At 44.1% G+C, this 23,468-nt stretch overlaps 1 protein-coding gene across 2 annotated transcripts in view; it reads left to right on the top strand.

Moving 5' to 3' along the window:
• Positions 1 to 2,957: 2,957 nt before the first annotated feature.
• GAB3 (GRB2 associated binding protein 3) overlaps positions 2,958 to 23,468 on the top strand; it is a 65,702-nt gene continuing 45,191 nt past the window's right edge. For both annotated transcript variants that reach the window (XM_036402230.2, XM_036402229.2), the window contains exon 1: positions 2,958 to 3,132. In XM_036402230.2, the coding sequence (XP_036258123.1) occupies positions 3,061 to 3,132 (72 nt within the window). In that variant the 5' untranslated portion in view covers positions 2,958 to 3,060. The remainder of the gene's footprint in view (positions 3,133 to 23,468) is intronic.

Here is a 23,468-nt window from a genome sequence, read left to right as displayed (position 1 = left end):
TAACTTTATTTGCTCTTTTAATGTTTGGAGCTCAAATTCCAAGAAGGCAACAGCAGCTTTCATAACAAACACGTTAACCCCCACATGCTCTGCTTAATTATGGCTTCCTGTATTTCTCCTCAGGCTGCTGGCATCATAAGTAAGCTGGCACAGATTTTATTTATTCTGAATGTGCTGAGTGCAAGTGGCCAGGCAGGTGCTTCACAGGCAGCTGAGCCATTCCAGCAGTTCAGAGGACAGGAGCCTGTGACAGAGGAGTGACACATCGAGCAGGGAACAGAATCACTGCACCCCTCCCTGTCACCATGGCTACCACTCAGCGGGCAGGTTTTGGGCACAAGTGCCAATTTAAGCAACTGCTGATTTCTTCTTATTGCCCCTGCATCACCCCCTCCCTTGATAAGGTACGTGCTATTGCAGGCCACAGCATTTATCAGATCAGGAAACTAGTCCTGATACAGCTGGAAAATAATCTCTCTCCCTTTTTTGACTCATTCTTTTCCAAACAGTCAGGTTTGTGATTCAGTTCCTTATGCAGACACAGAAATACACCATGTCTGTGCAGTGCAGCTGATGGCAGAAGTGCAGGGACAAGGACTGCTGGTGATCTAAGCAGCGTTGTCACTGACCACAGCAAAGACAGAGCCAGAGCTCTCCTCAAGGCTGTGGTCTGCTATTCAATGTTTAAACTCATTTGGTAGCCCAGGCTCCTTTTTCCCCTGTCCTGTCCCCTCCCCATTCCCTCTGCTGCCTTTCTGCAAGTGGTTATGCAGCTGCACAAGGAAGCCATCTGTCTGAGCATGATCCAGTAAAAAATGGATATTGCTAGGACAGTGCAGGGATAACACATGAAGTGTATCCCAACTCATTTTATTTTGACATTTGGACATTTTAAAGCCTTTAGTTCTAAGCTACTGTATCTGTCAGGGTGACACAGGCAAGTCACATATGGAAGGAAAGTGTGACTTTCTTTCCCTAAATAAGTTCCATGGCTGGATATATCTCTCCAAGAAGAAGTGTTGCAAAGCCTTGTTCACAAACCTGCTATTAAACATGTGAAGTTGTTAAAACCTCACCATGGATAATGGATAAATGGAGCTGAGTGAAGGTGGTGGTAGAATTGAAGGTTGGGAATCAAATAATACTGTAAGACTGCATGAAAGCCATTCTCAAAAACATATCTATAAAAGAGCACATTTGAAATATGTTTGTAGTTTATTCATGACAGCTTTCATTTACTGTAGGATTCTTTTGAGACCAGTGATAATGTAAAGCACTAGCAACAGGAATCTATGAGTTTTTCCAGAATATTTATATTTTATCTGAATTTACATAGGGCCTATATTTATACAGTTATGTAATTTATAGTACATATTATATTAAATATAATAAATACATATTGCAATCACCTTTTTGCTTAAAAACTTGAAAAACACGTTTCTAGTTTGTGAGATTCGAGAAGTGACACTGCAAGCTGTTGTCAGCCTGCCCTGCCAAAGAGCCCCAGCAGAGACCTGAAAAATTCTGTGAAAAGATTAAACTCTGCCATGGGTGTGCTGGAGCTGATCACACCTTGCAGAGCCAGGCTGCTCCATGAGTGCTGTGCCTGGCCAGGGACACGAGAGACTCCTCTAAGTAACAGACTCGTGAAGAACCACTGCGTCCTCTTTAAATCAGTCAGAGTTTAAAAAGCCTTCTGAAAAATGAGCACAGATTGCCCTGTCCTTGAAAAGGCAAGAGTTTCCCACCCTGGAAAGAGGCACAAACTACAAGGATATCAGCAAATTATGCACTCTGTGGGCCTATTTTTTAGTCATGACAGTGGAGTGGCAGTCTCCTTGAAGTCACTTTCTGAAACAGTATGTTTCTAAAAAAATCTGTGAGCAGAAAAACCAAGTTTATTCCTATTAAATTCGTACAGGGGGCTAAATGCTAAAGCACTAAATCCACCGACTAACGAAGCTTGTTACATGTCGGAAGCTGTAGTGGAGGTTTCAGTGGGGACTGGCCCCACCGGCCCTGGTTTTGCCCAGAGCCCTTCTCGTGCCGGGTCCCCACGGGCACCTCCGCGGTCACCGCTGCCTCCGGCGCTCCCACGGCTCAGCCGCGGGGCTCGCCCACCGCGCTCCGCCGGGCCGGGGCTGCCGGCATCCGCAGGGCTCCGGGCAGGGACAGGGGCATCCCCGGGGCTCCGGGCAGGGACAGGGGCATCCCCGGGGCTCCGGGCAGGGCCGCCGGTACCCGCAGGGCTTCGGGCAGGGACCGCCGGTACCCGCAGGGCTCCGGGCAGGGACCGCCGGTACCCGCAGGGCTCCGGGCAGGCACCGCCGGTACCCGCAGGGCTACGAGCAGGGACCGCCGGCATCGGCGGGGCTCCGGGCCGGGCTGGCCGGGGCGATGCGCGGCCGGGCGCGGGAGCCGCCCGCTGCCGCTGCCGCTGCTGCTGCCGCTGCCGCTGCCGGGGGTGTCGCAGGCGGCGGCGGCGAGCCCCGGGCGCCCATCACGTGCTCGGTGTGTTGCATTGTGCTGGCGGCGGAGGGAGGGCTGGCCGTGTCAGTGATCAATGTCATGACTTCTTCCGCGGGCTGGAGCCGCAGCAGAGCGCAGCTGAAGGAAGCTGATTGCTGCGGTGCGAGCTGGCTGGGAACAATACACACAGACACACACACACAGCCGCACGGACGGACACGGCACGCACACGGGGCACCGCCGGGCACACGCGTCCGCGCACACACACACTCACACACAACACACATCCCAGCAAACACACACTCACATATCCCAGCACACACACACACACACACACACACATCCCAGCAAACACACACACACACATCCCAGCACACATACACACTCACATCCCAGCACACACACAGACACACTCGCATCCCAGCGCACACGCACTCGCATCCCAGCGCACACGCACTCGCATCCCAGCACACACACACACGCACGGACGGACGGACGGACGGACGGACACACACCCGCCCATAACAAGCACACACGCACTGGCAGCCCGCACCCTGGCTCCCGCTCCGCCGCTCCGCGCCCGGGGGGAAGATGAGCTCGGGGGACGTGGTTTGCACTGGCTGGCTCATCAAATCACCCCCCGAGAAGAAACTCAAGAGATACGTAAGTGTAGAGGCTTTGCTGATATTTTTTCTCGCTAAAGGGATTTCGGCATGTGCTCGCTGACTCTTCCTTTGAAATCTCTCGCCCGTTTCGGCTTCGCCTTGGACCAAAACAAAAAGAATTCCAAGTCCATGCGCTTATGGAGTATTTTAGTTTCCACCGACATTCTTGTGCCCTCTGGAATTAACCTTTCCCGGCTCGTAAGATTACAGTACTTCAGCTGTTATGCAACATATTTTAGGTTAAAAACCACATTTCGGTTTCAGTTAACGTTGCCGTAACTAACAGAATTGTTGTAATAGAATTGCAGATGTCACTTTTCCAGAGACGGACAAGAACATCCTAAAAGGAAAGAGGAAAAAAAACCCCAAACCCAAACAGCCAAAATTCTAGTAATTTAAATTCTCAGGCTTGGTTTTGTTAAGATGCTCTGTAATTTCTATGGCACTTGCTAAAGGCAACATATGCAATAATTTTATTTACCAATGCCAGATGCAGTTGTTAGCAGAAAGCTTCAGAAAGCTTTTTGGTCTGTGATAAAGAGGTGCTGGAAGATGCTGTGCTGTAAAGTTCCTGATAGCTGAAAGGTGAAGGGGCTGGGGAGAAGAAGCGAGCCCTGCATGGAGATCTGCAACTGCACTATGGGCCCCTTGTTTCATTCTCTATCTGCTTGCCTGTTTGTCTGGAAAAAAAAAAAAAAAAAAAAAAAAGGATGTGTGTTTCAAACATGGGAAACTGTCTCATTGCAGGGGTGCATGGAAAGCACTCCGTGTAGGAATAAACGACCCTTAAAAATTTGCTTGGGACAGCATTAACAATATAAACGCCTCATGGGCCATTTTGCATACTCATTTGTGGTGGTTCTTCATCAGGCACGTTGTTATGTTCTGCTGTGACACTTCTGGAGTCGGTGATACCCGTTTGAGTCATGCCCTTCTAACCTGACTTCCCCCGGAGCTCTGCTCCGTACTCGAAGGATGCCCCTGGCCGTGGCTCTGGCGCTCCAGCCCTGGGCACAGCTTACATCATTTGTCGTATTCACTTCTGTTTATCAGCGTTTTCTCTGGAGTGCTGATCTTAGCTTTTCCTGGTAATGTGAGGCATAACTGTCTTGTGGAAGAATATGGTGGATATCATTGGGTAGTGTGTTTTTTCCTTTGGCTAAAAACTAGCAGAAAGGATAATTTACTGATGTTGGAATTATTTTTAACTTATGCTTAGCCAGAGTTTCTTCCTGTAGACCACAGTATTGCATTGAAGTGGCTGAATATTTGCTTTGTTCAGTTAGCATTTTCCAATTCTAAAATAACCACTATGATGTGTCTCACGGGAGCTGCAAATAAATTATGGGCATCTCATTTTTGCTATATTTTGTAACGAGTGTACTAATAGCACTGTATGGCAGGCACAGTGTAAGAGCCACTGATTCACCCAGCTGGTATCATTAGTAACTCTGTCAGTGAAGCTATTTTTGATGACTCAATATTCATAAAAGGGCAAAGTAGAGAAAACAGAATGTGATAAAGCTGGGATTTGAAAGCGCCCATTATACAGTGAAGATAATAGTCACAACAGGGGCTCTGATCAGCTCACAAGGCTACTTGCAGTCTGCTCTGCTCAGATTTTGCACTACAAAACCAGGGGAATTTTGGTCTATATTATTCTCCAAACACCATTAGATTAGCCAGATCTCTGCAGATTAAGCTTTGTTTTCTGGTTAGGAGGATAAGGTAGTCCTTTGTCCATAATAAAGCAGAAAGAAATCTGGTGCAAGTACAGCAAAGCTTAAATGTCCTTTCTCACATGACTGGTTACACAGTGGATGCTGCAAACCAAATGGAAATTGTCTCTCACCTGCTGTAAACTACTTCTCCTCTGTTTTTCGTAGAATTTCACCAGCACGGCAGCTCATGCATCTTGCACTGGGGCAGCAGATAGCTCGGGCTGAGCCACGGAGACTGCTTAAAAACAACAGAGCTTTAAAACAATGCCTGTTTAAACTGACTTCAGTAGGTGTCAAGTGTCAGCCGCTTACAGGAGAATGGTGTTGGCTCTGGTTCTGAACTGACAACATACATAAAGCCCCGAGCTCAACACCCTTTGTGCTCTGCTGGAAAAGCCCAAGGTCTGAGCGAGGCTTCCAGGGAGCTTCAAGCGCCAGCCTGGCCTCCTGCTCATGGCACCTCCACACGCTCCCAGCCTCATTTGCTCTCACGGGGTTGTCTCCCAGTTTACATTTTCCTGAGTTCAGCATCCGGCCTTTGTAAGGTCTGACCTGAGGGTCCAGTGTTTTACACACAGAAAAATTCTTAATCCTACATCTATTACATCTATCATTATGAAAATCCATTTCATTTCAATGGAATATGTGGTTAAAAGATCAGGAAAAGCAATGATTCAGGTTGGGAGATTGGGAACTGCAAGAGTCCCACTGAAGCCACTGGGAATATCTGCAGTGTTTATAAAATTAAATTATTCTTTCCAAGACTGGAGCCTAAAAACCAAAGTATACCTTCATTTATATTTGTTCCCTGATGAAAGCAATTAGGTTTTCTACGCATAAACAAGTCAGCATTTGCCTCTGGGAAAGCAGAACATTATTTTCAAAACTTTGAAAGTGAAAAGCAGGTGTTAAAGAGTCTATATTTTTCCTGCAATGTCTTACAAAGCCGATGCTCTTAGTAACACTATTCTTAGAAGTGTCTTATCATTCCCTAACAAAGGCTGCTCTCCTGCATGTGCAGGAAACGAACATGAGATTAATTACCCTAGTGTAACTTTCTGTAAAAACAGAGGGCTTAATGCTAAACACAAAGAATTCGTTAGAAAGCACAGGGAGCTTTGCTACATCAGGCAAATAATTCACTCTAATAGTGAATTAATGGCATGGGCAATGCTTTTCTCTCAATCTGATACTTGAACCATGAAACCACCATGTCAGCCTCTCTATAGAGGCTGTTGTGCAAGGAGTCTCCCAGGAGAGTACTTGCTGTGTGCTGCAGTCCTTTGTCCTCTGAGTGTGACCCGAAGGCTGTGCTGCTTTCATTTCCCCACTTGGTTCCAGGTTTTCTCACCCACCAGGTCTGCGTGGGCCTGAGAGGTGCCAGGGAACAGCCAGAGCTGGGGGAAGCTGGGTATGGGGCAGGAGACAGAGGAAGAAGCTGCTAACAAAAACTAAGAAGTGGTGGTGATGGAGGTGAAGTCCATCCTGCTCTAGACCAAAAATGTTAAATATCAGTCATAGTTTGACATTCAGTCCCACAGGAGGAAAAGCCACTGAAAATTTTTGCTGTTGATGTTAATGGATCAGTGAATACCAGCCTCTGCAGGAAATTCGATGTAATGGGGGAATCTGCTTCAAATTTGATGGGTTTCACAGCTCCTTATATTGGTGCTGAGCACATCCATCCCAATTCTGTATTGTCAACATTGAATAGCTGGCTCCTTGACAGTTCTCATGTGGAAATTTATCTGATCACTGACTGTTTTATTTGTTGTTTATTTATTGGAGGAGGTGGAAGGAAGGAATGGTTTCATGGCCTTGGAAACGAAGGGCTTAACACAGCCAGTGCAAAAAGTCACAATGAAAGGAAAAACAACATAGAAGAAGGCCCAGAGAATGTCTAATGAAATAAGAGACCAGTGCTATTGAGAAGACACATTGCTCAGGTGCTGACAAGAAGAAGGAGATGGGAATTTTAACACACAGCTAATTGCAACCTCTCCTCAAATTGCTGTCCCATTGTTTGTCACACTGACAGTGTGGAACAGCAGCAGTAGCCCCTCTGAATGCCCTGCCAGTGTTTAACTGCTGTTAGTGTTGAGTGGTTTGCAGTAGTAGAGGGCCATATCCAGATGCTTGCTTGTTGTGAGTCACTGCAGCTCCATTTGAGTTAACGCTGTGCAGCTGTACCCCAGCTGATGAGCTATTTTTAATCTTCAGTACTATACACATTGATGAGGGAAGACCACTTGCTCAAAAAAGGGCAAGTTTCCCACTTTACTTGAGTGACTGATTTCTTCAGAGATTGTTGACAATCAAAATTCCTTGTCAGCATCTCTAGAACAAGGGTCCCAAATGGAGCTCACATTGGAAAATGTAGCCTTGCACTTCCCACCACGCTTCTTCTTGGAGTGTCTGGTCTGAGAAGACAAAGAGAGGTGTAAATTAATGTACCCTATGGCAAAAGCTGCTGGGGCAGAGTTCTTTGCTGCTGTGCCTGTGTGTGGGGCAGTAGTGCTGCCAGAAGGACAGAGCAGAGCCCAGCCCAGCACCTCTGACCGTTGGGGGATCTGCCAGGGCCCAACCGCAGCACAGCAGGGCTGGGGCTTTAGAAGATAAGAGAATCTAGGCAACTTCTCCATTTTTAGCTGAAGTTCTGGTATTTATCAGGAGAACAAACAGGAAGTTACTAAGAAGAAAAAGTAAAGTAGAATTATGGAAGAGTTTGCTCGTGTAATAGGAACAGGAGTCACAGAGCACAGTGAAGGGCGGGTGGGATGGAGAGCATCTGCTCTCTGATCCAGCACTGGGCTGCTGTCACCAGAGGACACTGCCACCCTCCCCTGAAAGAAATCCCCAAGTGCTTTGTGAGGTCAAGTACTTCTGCTGCTTTGGGGTTTGGGGGAAGTTTCTGAAAAATATTCTCAAGAAGAAACCCAAATTTAATTTTTATCCTTAAGTCTTTTTATTTCCAGATGCTCCTTACAAAGCCTCACCTCTTGAGTCCTGTCCCTTTTGAACAGAGAATTCTGACCTCCTTTCATACTTTCCTGAATAAATATCCCGAGCTCCCTGAGTTGCTTTAACCAATTTGCGCGGGTTTTGTAACTGTGGTTCACAGGCTGGGTGGAAGTAGGAGTCACATGGGTGCAGAAAGTTGTCAGAGCCTTTCAGCTCATTCCAGTTGTAAATTTTTTTCTGTTGTTACTTCATTTTAAAATCCAGTGAATATTCTATCTGTCTGGTTTGTCTATTAAAAAAGAGCTGAATTTTGAGAACATGAAGGCTTTCAAACAGAAGCTCCTGTGTGGCAGTCTACACGTTCCCTTCTCTGTGAAATCCTGGACAAATTGATCTCACTGGTAAAACAACAGCAGAATATTTATTTTAGGGAGGAGTTTCCATCACTGGAATTAAACATTTGTAATTATGTGCAAATCAGACCTTGTTTTGGTAGGTTAAATGTGGTGTTTATTTTACACTGTTTTCTTCCCTTTTAACGATGTTTTGATAGTTTAAGTGCAATGCTTAATGAGATAGGTTGACTTCTAAGAAAGAAGTAATTTCTAAAAAACACTGCTGTTTTTGGCAACCTGTGTATCAGAATAATTTCCCTTGAACTATTTATTTGGGTGGAGCCATAATAGTCCTGAAGCCCCAGTTTAATCTTTGACTACATGTTTTCAGTGCACAGGAATGTCCAGCTATTGGTTTCTATTCAAAACAGAAACCCACAAGTTATCAGGTCTTTGCATTCAAAAATGGTGCCTTAAAAAAACATGCTAGTTTGAAATAGAGAAGGAAATGTTAACTCCAGTGGTAATTAAATGAGTGATGCAGTCAAACATGGCTCAGAGGAAAATGCATCACAAGTCATACTTTGGTGAAGTCTTTGTTGTAGCATGTAATCTATGGAAATATGGGTAAACACATTACTTCTACCAATGATGCATTAAAATGCTATGAATATTTGTTATGAAAATTTGATAGGTTTTAAGGGAAAGGGACAAGTTTATTCCTGTTATGTTACTTGTTGGAAAAACAGTAATTTTATTTGCTTTTTTGTCCTTCTCATTTGATGTGGAAATGAATTAGCAATGTGATAAGGCAAGGAAAAAATGCTGGTCTTGAAATAAAATTTGCATGTCAAAACATTACATGCAGCCAGATAAAATACATTTTCTCCTCTCTCATTTAATCGTTAAATAAAATGCAATACTTTGACTTCTTTTTTCTGCTTTTACAATAATATCCTTGACTTGCTTCAGTTTGTGTTGCATCAGGAAAATAAACAAACAAACACATAGCCATGCAAAACTCAATTCTAGAATCTGCTGCAGCTTGGTATTTGTTCAAAATAGACCAAAACTGATGCCTAGTCCTTGTGCCAGAAGAACACTCCCTTTCTGAGGCTAATTCATTCATAGCTTTGTAATTGTTAGAATGAGACAACTGTTCTTGGAGATTTTGTTATTCCCTTCCCTCCTGATGCCAAAAACCCCACCTGACCCCTGCAGTCAAAACTGCATTGTAGCTTTCCACAAAAGCCCTGAACAGCACATTTCAGCTATCCAGGATCCCTTTTCATAGAGCATTTTACAGAAGGGCAGTAAAATGTTGTTATTAGTATGAATTTGAAATTACTTAAATGAGAGTGTTAATTTAAACTGAACTTAGATTGTCATATGAAAGTTTTTGGCTCATTTTTGACAACACTTTTTTTAAAAGACAATGCTTTCTGTGTGGCCTGTTAGTGATAAATATTCATCCTGTGACTCCCAAGTCTTGAGACCGTGGGTTATGTATTCATATTTCTGTTGGACAGAATAATGGCCATGAGGGGACCCTTTCTAACTTTGCAACTGCTGTAATGTCAGCAGAGCACATAGTTTGTGAGCAGTCTGTTTTTACATACCAGATTGCAAACTGTTTGTAGAAGTTCAAGGATTTTACAGTTGTGGAACCATTTTTTTCAAGCTGACACGAACTGGTCGTGCCAAGGAGAAGCCAATAGTTCAGAACAAGCATGAGCTGTGTTTTGCTTGCAGAATTGACAAACAGAGCAGTAAAGCCATGAGCTTTACCAAAGTTCTTCCTGGGTTTGGGAGCGCTGGGGAAGCAGCTTTGGGTGCCTTCCCAAAGGCACCCAAAAGTAAAGTAAAGTAAAGTAAAGTAAAGTAAAGTAAAGTAAAGTAGCCAAGTAGCAAAGTAAAGCTGCACTTCCAGGGGCTGTCGCTGTCCCACAGAAAAGCCCCCAGCCCTCGGAGGTGACTGAGCTGATCAGATCACCGAGGGAGGAGAGGAAACATCCCAAGAGATGCCAGCTGAGTTTACAGTAGCAGTGAGGAAGCAGTTTCAGAAGTGATAATGCTCCCTCGCCAAGTGTTCACTGCTGTTCCAGCTACATCATCTGGATTGTTTACTAATATTTATAGTGGAAGCTTTGCAAGCTTAAGAAGTTTTATTTTTAATAAGTTCAACATTTTGAACCCATCCTAAGAAAATAATTGCATTCTCACTGAGGCTTTAGGTTTAAAAATAAGAAGTACTCAAGTAGCTCAGGGAATTGGGGTTTTTGAGATTTTCAAGTGCTTTGCTCCCACTGTAAAAAGGTTTTCAACATGTTTTCCCTGGGTCCTCCCCTGACTCCAGGGCTGCTTTTATAGGTCTTCACTGGTTAACTTTCCTGGTAAAACAGTGAGATTTGGACTGTCAGCTGAAAATGGGACTGGTACTCCCATTACTCCTGTTACTGTTACACTTTATACTTTTTCAAATATTCCTTTTTGACAGATAACTGAGTGTCACACCAGCCTTGAGCTATGGATTATAAAATAATGGTGAGCTGCTTCTGAAAAGTGATGGAAAACCACCAGCTAAACCCCATCATTATTTCAGAATCCTCCCCAGACTCCTGCTTTTATCTACTCTGAGCCCAATAAATAGTCAAGTTGGAACATCATTAAGACAAACAAACAGAAAGGTTAGGGGACAATCAGATTGGCATAGGAAGAACAGGCTTTGTGGTGGTGACACTGCTGTGGTTCCCCTGTGCATCCCTTTCCTTTGGGTTTGTAGACTGGAAGCTTAATAACTCTGGTATTTAAAGTAAAAAAAAATGCATTTATTGAAAGTGTTACTAGACTGCAATGCTTTAACAGTTTTAATATGTTCATAAGTTCTTTTTTTTGCTTTGCTTTTTCTTCAAATTCACAACTGAAAGTACTGTTGCTATGTTACTGTAATGGTGTGTAGGCTGCTAAATAAATAGAGGGAGTTTAGTCCACGCCAGAAATAGAAAGCCAGGTCAAAGGTGACATTTGGGACATGTTGGAAAAAAAAAAAAAAGAGAATATATAATTATTTATTTCCTTCCTATTATTCTCTTCAGTCTCATTAACCCTAGACTACTTAGAAGGAAATTACAACAAAATTTCTGAGCATGTCAGAGTATAAAAAACGACAGCTTGGGAGTTGTAAGTATTTTGGCTTTGTTCTTTGCAAGATCAAATTTGCACAGTAAAACAGTGGCACCTCACACCCCTGTGAATTGGGCAGGTACTTGGAGGTATCAAAGGAGCCAGGGACTGCTGAAAATTCACTCTGCAAAGGTGCACACAGAAGGGAAAACCTGTCAGAGGGAGCAAGCTTTGAGGGAAAAAAACCCCAGGAAATGCGAGTCCATTGTCCTTTCTGGGTAGTCTGGCAGGTTCCCAAAGCCCAGATACACAAAATGTGCTCGGGCTCCTTGTGAGCAGCTCCAGGTGCCTGAACCTCTTTGTGAGCCTGGCTTGTGAACCTGCACAAGAGCAGGGGCATTTCATCCTGCTCTGCTTCTCTGTGTGCCCCTGGGCACCAGGAGCTCTGTTCCAGCCCCAGGGCTGACTCAGTGAATGGGGCACTGCATTTCATCCTGCTCTGCTTTCTCTGTGTGTCCCTGCTGTCCCTGGGCACCAGGAGCTCTGTTCCAGCCCCAGGGCTGACTCAGTGAATGGGGCACTGCATTTCATCCTGCTCTGCTGCCCCTGTGTGTCCCTGGGCACCAGGAGCTCTGGTTCCAGCTCCATAGGCTGACTCAGTGAATGGGGCTCTGCATTTCATCCTGCTCTGCTTCCCTGTGTGCCCCTGGGCACCAGGAGCTCTGTTCCAGCCCCAGGGCTGACTCAGTGAATGGGGCTCTGCAGAGCCCAGCCCTCCCTCCACAGGGGGCTGAAGCAGAGGCACCCTTAGCCCAGGAATTAGCCCAGCAGCCTCCCTAATTGCAGAGAGAGGCCTCTGGCTTTATTTGCAAGATGTTGAGGCAGGTGTGGAAGCTCAGGGCTGTGTTCCTTGAGCACCAAACCCTTGGCCCCGCTGCTCTGGGAGCATCAGGAGCTCTGAGCCCATGGCAGAGCAGCTGGAAGCTGCCAGAGCTTCCCCTGGCAGGGGGTGGGACATGGAACAGCGCTGAGCAATCAGTTAATTTAGCAGATTTGTAATTAATCTGGAAGATCTTCTCTTTAAATATATATGTTTACTTATAAACAAGTTATTCACCTGACACAATATGAGGCCTCTGATTTCTTTGTGTGTTAGGGAAGAAATCCACAGCAACAACCTTAACCAGTTCAGTCCATGCAGTCCTGTTAGAGATTTTGTGGTGTTATTTTTGTAATTCCACAAATCTGTTACTTTTCTGCAAACAAACAAGTTCCCCCTATGGAAGAGACCTTTGGATTTGAAGCATTCAAGAAAATCCCACATTTAGCATAAAATGGAAGAGGATTAAATTAGAGGTACAACGAGAGCCAAAGATGCAACAAGTCTTGATCCTAAATAGCACAAGGTTTAAAATTTTCTTTGTTAATGCTCCTTGAATGAAGGGATGGAACTTGAATGACTAGGAGCATTTCCTGATATGATGGATGTGAATGGCTGGTTTAATAGGATATTTTCCTATTTTCAGCCCCACACCAACCCCTAGTGCTTTAGACCTTGGGGTGTGTCTGACTTTCCCTGTCAGAAAACAACAAGAGTTTAGGATCCATCAGGGTTGTTTATTTACTTTCATCACAAGTTTGCTGCTGCAATTGGTTGTTTTCTACCACAACCAGTATTCAGCCTCACTCTGAGAGGGTGTTAGAAGCTTTCTTGTCCCCTGTGGAGTTCAAACCCTCATTTGGACTCTGTCAAATCCTTTACCCTTGCCAGAGACTGCATTTATCTCAAACCCTAAAGTGCAATTACTATGATTTATCTCTCTTTGGAGTGAATAAGATTTTACCAGGCATTTTCTCCACAGCAGTCTGCAGCTGGGAGAAGAGCAGCCTACAGCCTGTCCTTTCCAGGGCTGTGTTGCATATGCTCAGTAAACTGCCCAGTTTTAACCAGCAACAGCAGCACGGATAAGTGGAATGAAGGATGAATTATGCCCTCTGCAGTTCTGTTATGTTGTCCTCCTAAGGGATCTCTTTGTTTTCATGATGTTTCCAGGTCCTTGAAATTATTTTCTAAAACTTGTAAGAAAAGTTGTCTTTCTGGTTGGTAGATTAAAGCAGTTACCCATTGGAGCAGTCCAGATGGGCTGCAGGGGTGTTTGCCTGTGCTCTTTGTTGAACTGGATGAAATTGTGCCAAGGCAGAAGCTGGCAGACATGGGCAGCTTTCAGATAAGCTGTAGTTAGCTGGATGAAGATTAAGCATATTTGCATGGCTGCTCTCAGTCAGTACAAACTCCCCTCCCTGTGGCACTTACCTTGCCATGGGCTCAGAGATGTTCCAGTGGAAGCTGCCATTAGAGAACAGCAGCACAAGTCTGGAGGTGAAGAGTCAAGGGGAGTTTGAGTGAAGCTGTAGCTGTGCAGTCCCTCCCAGAACACAGGGATGGAGAGGGGCAGTCCTGGAGATGCTCCACAGTGACAGGTCTGAGGAATGATGCAGTTCAGCAGCCTCAGCTCTGTGAGCACATCAGCAGTGCTGGCTCTAATTCTGATATGCTCAGAACTCACTGTGCACCCACAGACAGGTTTCTGTTTGACTTGTTTCTGGGGTTCACTGGATTTTGAAATGGAGCTGGGATCTCTGTATGAGCATATTGTTAGAGGTTTTAGTTCAGAGATTGGGGTTTTTTAAAGAAAGCAGGTATTTTATGTGTCATCTATGCATATGAATAAAAGATAAGGAGCAGAGGAAAGCACTCAGATGTAAGACCTTATACCATTAATGGACATGAATCCTAAGGGCAGTTTGTTGTAGGGCAGCTGGTCACTTCTGACTTCCAGCTCGAGTTGCTGCAGTCAGAGTCAGTTTGGAGTGGAAACATGGAGCAATATGGTTGTGCAGAATCACTCCAGGTTTAGTTCAAGGTGCACAATCTTCATGGCTCCTTGCTGGGATAACAAGAAAAGGCACATGAGCCTGCACAGAACAGCAGCAAGGAAATGTAGTGTTGTAGCACAACTGAGTCTGTACCATCTAGCACAGAACTTTTCCCTTCCAGAGTCAAGTGCACCCATAAAGAACAGAAAGGCCAAGTAAATACTGGCATTAATAACTGCTGGAATCAGGCAGGTGCAGAGTCAGACTGGAGGGTTGGATGTGAAGCTTTCATTTGCCTTTATGAGTTTGCATGAATCAGCTTGGAATACCTCTTTGTCCTCTCTGAAAAGGTTTCATGTGCAAAGTACTGAGACTCATCAGAAAAAAACCCTTGAAATAGAAATGGTACCTCATGTTCTTTAGCAAAACAGGAGCTTAGAGAGAAAACAGAAGCTAGAAAATGTAGTCTCAAATTCTAACCCATTATGACTATATTTATGGGGAACATTTAAGTGATTGGAACTGTTTTCCTACATATTCCTTACTAGTAACAACAGTACCTTGTGACTGGTGATGTCTCATCACCTTTAAACACTGAACTTGAATGTCAGGTTGAGCTCAAGGTTTTTCTCTTTAGCTTTTCTGTGAATTGGCTGAATGCAGATCAAGCACAGAGCCATGGTCCTCAGCAGCAAGGGAGTGGGAAGAGAAAAGCAGGTAGGAGGATTTTGCATCCCAGTGGAAACCCCCAGATCTGCCATTATTATCAGAGCTCCTGGTAGCTGCAGTGACACTGGGAGAGATGGTGTGGGGTATGGGAACTGCAGCATTTACCAGCTGGTGATGGGAAACAGGAGGCAGTGAATGGATATGAATATGTTCAAATGCACAGTTTCAGTTCATTTTGTGTAACATCTCACTCACACCATTTTCCACAAAAAGATATTTCAGCCAGATAGAGTTATGGTGAGAAATAAAAGCAGAGCTGCAGAGAAATTGGTAACTTCTTAAAAAGAGTGAACTCACTGAAAAATCTCACTTTCTATTTGAGAGATTAAATCTATGCATGGTGCAGCCATTTTTGCTTTGCCTGGCATAAGATTTGCATGACTTATGGCCAACAGTAGACCATGGCACCATCCCCAGCTGGGGACCTAGAAATACAGAATGCAAAAGCAGATGCTGACTGCTGAACTGATGGCCCTGGTGGATGGGGCAGCACACAGAGTGCAGGCAAGTGCCTGTAATGCTTCTCCCCAGGTGAGGGGATTGATCTGAGGGTGAGAGACAATGCAAAGGCTGCCAAACACCTCCTGTCCTTGCAGCCAGTCCAGCTGATGAGCATGGATGATGTAATGGATCAAGCAGGAGAAGGTTTGCAGTGAGGAGGGTGGAAGATTTGAAAGGCTGCACATAGGAAGGAGGAGTTGCAGTCCTAATTTGAGTGCAGGCAGCTCAGCAGATGGCCCAGCAGACGAGTTGCTATGCACCACAGCATGTGTGAGAACACAGAATCACAGAGTGGCTTGGGTTGGAGGGACCTTAAAGATCATTCCAGCCCCCTGCCAGGATGCCACCCACTAGATCAGCTTGCTCAGGGCTCCATCCATCCTGGCCTTGAGCCCTTCCAGAGAAGAGGCAGCCACAGCTCTCTGAGCTCTCTGTTCCAGCACCTCACACCCTCTGAGTGAAGCACTTCTTCCTAACATCTGATGACAACAGGAGAGTGGTGGTGATGCAGCAGCAGGCACAGAGCCCTGCCCTGTGTCTGTACAGGTGCCATCAGATGCCACATTCCTTACCCCAGCTGGGCCCTGCATCCCCACCAGGGTGCTTTCCTGGCTTGCACGCTGTATTTCATTCTGCTGTTCTGCATTACAGCCATTTCCTCCACCGGGCTTTGTCTTCCCTCTCCAAAGGGAGCAGAGCCCACCTCCAGCAGTGGAAGTCCTTGCCAGTCACGGTGACACCAGAGTGACATTACTGACTGCTCCTGCCTGAGGCAGCAGCTCTCTGGCTGAGCTGGCACGTCTGGGGGAGGAAAACCTCGTGCTTTGGGCCACAGAACAGCCTTGTTGGCATGTTTTGGGGTTATTTCCTACAATTCCTGTTCTTCCAGCAGTGAAGTCTAGTGGCCAGAGATATTTAGATATTTCATGTGCTTCCTATGTGGCTTGCACCTTCCCTAACAACTTCAACTCTTGGGGAGTTTTAGGAAAAAAACTACAGAAAATCTTGAAAAAACTCTACATCTCTTTGTTTAAGAACTGGACAATTTGCAGATTTGCAACTGACTTTCTCCAGAGTATCTGTTTTGCTGTTTGCTGTTTGTGAGTCCTTAGGGCTCCGTTTGCAAATCACCCAAGCACTTATGGCTAGATCCAGGAAAAAGCATCTTTACCCTTAATAGCTTAGAATGGCCATTGACACCTCACAGTCACATTGTGATGCCACTCAGCACACCAGTGTTAGAAGCTTCTTTTTTTCCAGGCTGTTAATTCAGAGCAATATATTCCTGTGGGAAATTCCAGTAATCCATGTTTAGTGATTCAGCAAAAATCTGCTTCAGTAACCAGTTTATGTGTAACATTGATGAAATGATTGCCACTGGCTTGTTCCAAGAACCTCCATTTCCAATGAAATCTGCAGGAAACCCACATAGATGTATGGGGATGAGTGAATTCAATCACTATAATTAGGCTGATAAACATCTCGGATATTCTTGGGGTGAGCGACATCTTTTTCCTTTAACTATTTCTGGAGCAATATAAACTAAACTGGGAACAATGTTCTTTTTATCAATATCAGAGTGTTCCCATGGCTTCCTCATGCCAGCAGATTCATGGCAGCTCAGCTATGCCAGTAAAAATGCAGACAGCCCTTTGATTCCAGCAGCAGCAACACAAGCAGGGGTAATCCCTGCTTTCCCACACTCTGCCCTGTCAGATTCCTTTTGCTATCTCCAAGTCTTAAGAGCATAGTTCAGATTTTGTGTCTCCTTTGCCCTTGATGTATTTACTCAAATTGCAAATAAAATTAATCCCTCCTATTTTTACTATGGTCCCCTGGAGTCTGCACTAAAACATCTCAATTTACTGAGCTCATCCAAGGGTTCTGTTGCCCCATCACTGGGACAGTAATTGTGTGAGTCCCCAGTGAAAATTCTTTGGACCAGATCATGGACTAGGTAGCATGGTTGAGGATATTTCACTACTGGACCTGTAGAAAGTGGGAGAATGTTCTGATTTTCCATAATTAAATTCAGTATATATAGAAGCCAACCAACAACAAAAAACCCAGGTCTCCATTCACTGCTTGTACAATCAAACTCTCTGAAGTATCTCTCAGGATAAGGACTCTGAGATAAAGTGGAAAGTTTTAAACTAGTAAAGGGAAAAACGAAACGTCATGATCATCTGTCTTATTGTAAAGAAGCAGAAGGATGTTTAAAACTTTGCTATGCTGGCTCTTTTATTTTTTTCCAACAAAAATTATTTTTGGGGACATTGTACATGCTTACAATAAAACAGTTAAATAAGAAAAAGTAAAATCCACTATGAGTTTTGCATAACTTTTTTGTTCATAACATGCTTGTGCAATAGAGTAATCAGAATGCAATAATCAAACTGTGTTTCTTCCATGCTTGAACATCACTGGCTGTCTGGAAAACTGTGTGTTCCTCATATTCCCTCAGATCCAGCCCAGAGCTGACTCCCTTGTCCAGGGGCTGTGTTCAAATAGGAATGGTGGAAGCAGGCCTGGCCTGTTTCTGCTAAAGACCTTGGAGCAGCCTCCAGAGCAGCAAAGGGAAATGCCAAAGTGCTGGAAAACATCTCAGCCTTTTGTGGAAGGATCTTGTAGGAAGCACAAACTGCTGGTGGCAAGGGCTCTGCCAGTGCAATACCCTTTCTGCCTGCAGCAACTTACCTGAAAAACTCTGTCTCAAGCCACCAATTATCACTGTGCTGGTGCAGAGCTTGCCTCTTCTGTTCCCAGTGTGAGTCTGAGCCTCTGGAACAGGCTACAGGGCTCTCTGTTAGTCAGCAAATACCAGAGCCCCAGGGCAGGGACTCCACATCAGGGGACAGGGAAACAGGGACACATCCAATGGCTGTTGGTAATCCAGGTGTTAAAAATAAACACTGACTTGACAAACTTCTAACAAACACCTGTTATGTCAGAAGGGAACTCTGACATGATGATAATAACACTCAGCTTCTAAGGTCAGGGTATAACTGTGGAAAAGGCTGGGGAGACCTCACTCAGCTGAGTGGAAAGAGGAGCTCAGGTAGTTACCTAAATACAGGAGGCCTTGGCAGCTTTGGTCCCTGTTCTTTTGAAACCCGTGTCTCACAATGTTTTACATTTGACTCGCTATTATTACTGTGTTTGATCAGCTTTTTGCTGAAAATACCATTAATTACTAGTTTAGTTCAGTGGAATGAGTGCAACAGTGTGTGTGTAGTGCATTTAGTGATTTCAGTCCTGAGCCTGTAATTGCTCTTTCCTGTATATAATGCTGCTGGGAAAAATGCTCAGTTTCACAGTGTCAAGCCCTTAATGAATCAAGGACCAAGCCAGAAGCAGAGAACTCTAGAGAAGATTGTTAGGAATGGGAAGTCTCTGGCAGTAAATCTCTGTGGAAACAGTGCCCAGCATCAGCTGGGGGACTTCCCTTCCAGTTACAGCCTCCCATGGCAGTAAATGCAGAGCTGGTGCTTTTTGCCTGTGCAGAGGCAAGGCAGAGCCACCAATCCATGCTGAGGCACAATCCATGCTCAGCTGTGTCTGGCACAGAGCTCTGGAGCTGTCAGGATGGAGGCAGCAGCTTTGTGTGCAAATAAAAACAACCCCAAAAGAGTCTGGCACTCGCTGCAGCCCAGGACTGGAGTGTCTCTTCAGAGGCCCTTGGCTCTCCTGCTTTTGACTCTCTACAGCCACCTCCACCTCCACCTCTCCCACATTCCTGCTTTGGTTAATCCTCAGCATCCCTGCAGATGCTTCCCTGGCCCCCTTGGGTGGCTGAGGCCCATGCTAGCCCACATAAAAGTGAAGTAGCCACAGGTTTAGAAGATGGCAAACCAATAAAAAGATCTCTCCTTGCTGCTTCTGTCCCCTGAATGGCAGCTTCTTTAATCAGGGGCTGTTAAGGGGCTCTTGGAACATGTTTGCATTGCTGTGAGCAGAGCTGTGGTCCTGGAGCTCTGGAGGGGCTGAGCTGTCTCTCTCAGAGGGTTTTTGTGACACACAGAGCACGTGACATCAGTCACATAATGCTGTGAGAAAAGTGTTTCTACCTCAGAGCTGAAGCAATGTGTGAAATTAATCATAGGTGTATGTCATGGGCTCTGATTTAAATGTGGATTAGAAAGCATGCAAGCAACAGTCTGTCTCTAGAGACATTGGTTCTTTGCAGCAAAAGAATGAAAGTGAAAATATCCTGAAAAACACTAAAGAGTGCTATGGCCTGCAAAAATACCAATTTTTCAAACTGGACACAAGAAGTGGTGCAAGGAACAGGGATGCATTTGGGATGATTTCAGTGCTTCCTTCATCTTCAGCTTTAGTTGTATATTATGGGCCTGATTTTACATAGGATTTTGTACCCAAGAAAAGCTTTCATTTTCCTTTTAATTGTCAAATAGGAACAAATACAAAATCAGACATGGAGAAGGAGCCTTGGATTAAACAAACACAAAGTCCTAATCCAGCTGGATTCAAGGCAATTGGATTATTCTGCCTAATTTTTGTAAAAATTGAAATAAACCATTGTGGAGAGGAGACTGAGGTTCAATATTAGTATTCAAAGAGATAGACAGGAATGTCCTATGGCATATTTAATATATTGATTTTGGATTTATTGAAAGATGACTACTCAAATACCCCAAATTCCTAGATAGGCTTAAAATTCCATTTTCTTTATTTTTTCCAATAAATCATTGTTTAAATTATGTATATTATAATCTCATGACGATAGCAATAATATTAGTGAGCACCATAATTCTCAACTTATTTTAAGTTATAAGGAACTGACAGAATAAAATATGGACATCTATGATGGGTTTAAAAATTAATTCAAACAGTCAGTAAGACTAGAAGCTCTTTAAGTGCCAGTTATCGTTGCAGAAGTATTCTTTTTATCTATGGGTCATCATTTCCAAGAAACAAGTGAAAAATGTAAACACTTCCAAGCATTTGTCCCTTTAGGCACAGGGTGTATTAAAAAACAACAACAAAAAATACTTCAGGGACTGACAAGAAATGCTGGCCAGGGCATTTTGAAACCAATAACAACTAACCTGGTGAACAAGCAAGAAGAAAAACTTGCAAATTATTTTATTTCCTGATTCATGGAAGTTCTCCATTCAGCTGAGTTTTAAAATTAAGTTCCCTTTAATGTTAAGGAAGCTGATTGGAAACTCTCTTCTGTACCAGAATTCAAAGCAGGAGATGGTTGTGGTAATTACTGGCAAGCAAATAGTAAATAGTCTCAGAGGTGAGAAACCACAGAGCTGGAAATTGTGCCTCTGCTAAGCTGGGTCAGATTCTGTGCTTAATTACACCACATGAATAAATCATTGGAAGACAGTTCAAACTTTTTTCAGAAGAGAAAAGGATAATGTGAGTTCTTACTTTTGCAAAGCAGGGTGAAGGGTGCAAAAGAGCATAGCATCACGAGTCTGCTGCATTATTGGTTTAGAGGGGCCCTTTTGAGTAATACAGGCACAAACATCCCATTGCTCCCAGGCTAGACTGTATAAGTCATTTAAGCATCTAAATCCATTTTGTTTCCTATGTGGGTTCTTTGATGGTGGCTTGATTCACAGTAAAAAGGTAGTAGGAGTATCAAAGATAGTCTGAGTATCCATGCTGAGAGGGTGAAAGAAAATCAGCATCACACAGTCTTTCATTGATATGAACATTAAATAATGGCACTGGCACTGTTTCATCTGAAACAAGAAGCACATTGGAATTCCATAAAAGTCAGCAGGGTTGATTTTTCTTGAAAATCTCCTGGAACCCAGCTGAGCAAACACTGTAAGTTTGGAGCTGCCTGGCAAAAGTAATGCTTTGTGTTTCTCCTCAAGTCTTCATCTGTCCAACTTCTCCTCTGATTGCACACAAAAATAGCTATGGCAGCACCACAGGGAGGGCCAAAGTCAGAGCAAAATTCTTTGGGTTGTACTTAGCACAGACCATACCCATCAGAAACCACCAATTTCAGACAGTGTTGAGTGTGAAATCAGAAAGTGGCCACTGTCTGAAATTTTTCTGTCTGTTGCAATCCTTGAAATTTGCCCAAGAAAATACAGTTTGCTGGGCAAGGAGTAATGTCATCAAAATCTTCCTTGCCTTCTTTGGAAGCTTTTTCAGTATTCCTCTACATCTTACAGTCAACCCATCAGCCCTCTGGGGTTAGATTGCTTTTCAGCAAATTTCCCTGGTTTGAGACATCACATTGTATTGCTTATCTTTACCATGCACGGGACGCATGGCTTTGTGTGTGTGTCTGATTATTCTTGTAACCTGCTGAAGTCAGAAAATAAATTTTTCTCCTTGTTTCCCTAAGACCAGGATGCCATTCTTAATTTTCCTGTGTGATACTGTTTTCTCTCTCTATGGTCTCCCCTCTAAATCAGAATCTTCACAAATGGCAGAGGCATTTTCCTTGGTATGTCCCTGGACAACAGCTCCCTGGGATTCTGCAATGGCTTTCAACACAAACATCAAGACAGCATCACTATCTGATTCTTTCTGGGCATTTTAAAGTAATAAAAAAATGTATTTTCTGCTGAGAAAAGGCATTTCTATCTGCAGAAGGACTAGATCAATCATAGAACCACCAGTTCTGGGCCAGTGCCCTCTGAATGGGCACATCTGTGCTACAGCCACTCTTAACTCTCTGGCTGAAAAACCTCTGTAAAGATGGGGTTTGGAATCCACTCACTGCTGGCTGGTTTAGCATCTCTGTTAGTGGAACACAGATCTTTGTCCTCACTAGGTGGTATTTTACCTCCCAGCCGGCCTAATGTAAATCTAGCAATTAGCCTTAGCTGTTAGTCAGCACATCAGCAGCAGGCAGCCTGGTGCAGCACACACCGTGCATGGTTCTTGTTGCACTGGACCCTCACAAGGAACATTTACAGTCTGGAAAACGTGGTAAGAAAGAGTCATAAGTGAAGGAGAAGAGTAGGAGTAATTCCGCATTCAGTTCTAAATTTGTGTCAAGTGTGGGATGAGGTTTAAAATAAGAAAAGGTAATAGTTGGGGTTCTGTTGTTTCTTTCCACCTCTTAGTAAAGTCATTTTTGATCCTACTCTTTGCTTCTTTAAGAACGTAAAATCAAGTGATGGATCTTAGCTGAAGTGTTTCATGAGTTAAAATTAAACTGAAAGTTAGCAGGAGGTGTTACTTGCTCTTGAATTTATTTCTAAGGTTTTTTTTCTCATGTCTGACCAGAAAAAGGTAACATGCAAATGTCTCTTAGTGGTTTAAACAAATAAGCATGAGGTCTAAAAAAAGGAAAGCAGTTACAGCTTTCTCTGTACAACCACTGCTTTCAGAAGTCTCTTTTATATCTGCTGCCTGCGAGTATGACTCCATTTTTACTCAACAATATTGTGCATTGTTGGGGCAGGAGGGATCAGGGGAAGGGATTTTACTAGCTTGGTTTTCTCCTTGAAGGGAACTCCTGCAGAATTCCTGCCTGGAAACCAAGAATGACATTGGGAATGGCACAAGGGTAAACCTTGTCTTTCCCTATAGAATTCAGAAGATTTGTTATTCAAAATGTCAGTTAATCCCCAGTAGAAAGCTGTAAAGGCTGCACAGTGCCCATCCCTGAATGCTCCTGACAGCACCCATGATTTCCTTTCTGTGCTGTTCCTGCACTGTTGCTGTGAACAGCACCCAGGCAACAAGGGCAACACCTTAAAAAAAAACACAAAACCTCTTTTCTCATTCAGAACCACCCTTTTGGGGTATCATGTGCAAGAATTATCTCAGCCTACGCAGAATTTCTCTCCTCTGTGCAACTCTGGCTTCACGTTTGTAGACAGTATTTTGTACTTGTGTATTTTAATGAAATCCAGAAGAAGAAACAAAAATTCATTATATTTTCCCTTTTTCTCTTTAGTGTATTCGGGTTTGGTTGGTTTTTTTTCAAACCTTGAGATGTTGGATTTAATTTAATTTAGATCTTGTTCAGTTAAGGTGAGGCACACAGCTTTAGAGAACTGGGAGCTGTCTGCAAGTTAGCTTGGCTGTTCCTGTTACACATTTTATTGCATCTTGTTCTGCTGGAAGGTGTGATGCTT

This window comes from Molothrus ater, chromosome 14, assembly GCF_012460135.2.
Source record: "Molothrus ater isolate BHLD 08-10-18 breed brown headed cowbird chromosome 14, BPBGC_Mater_1.1, whole genome shotgun sequence".
NCBI lineage: Eukaryota > Metazoa > Chordata > Aves > Passeriformes > Icteridae > Molothrus > Molothrus ater.
The sequence above is the reverse complement of the archived record's forward strand: the minus strand, read 5'-3'. Positions and strand labels throughout refer to the sequence as shown.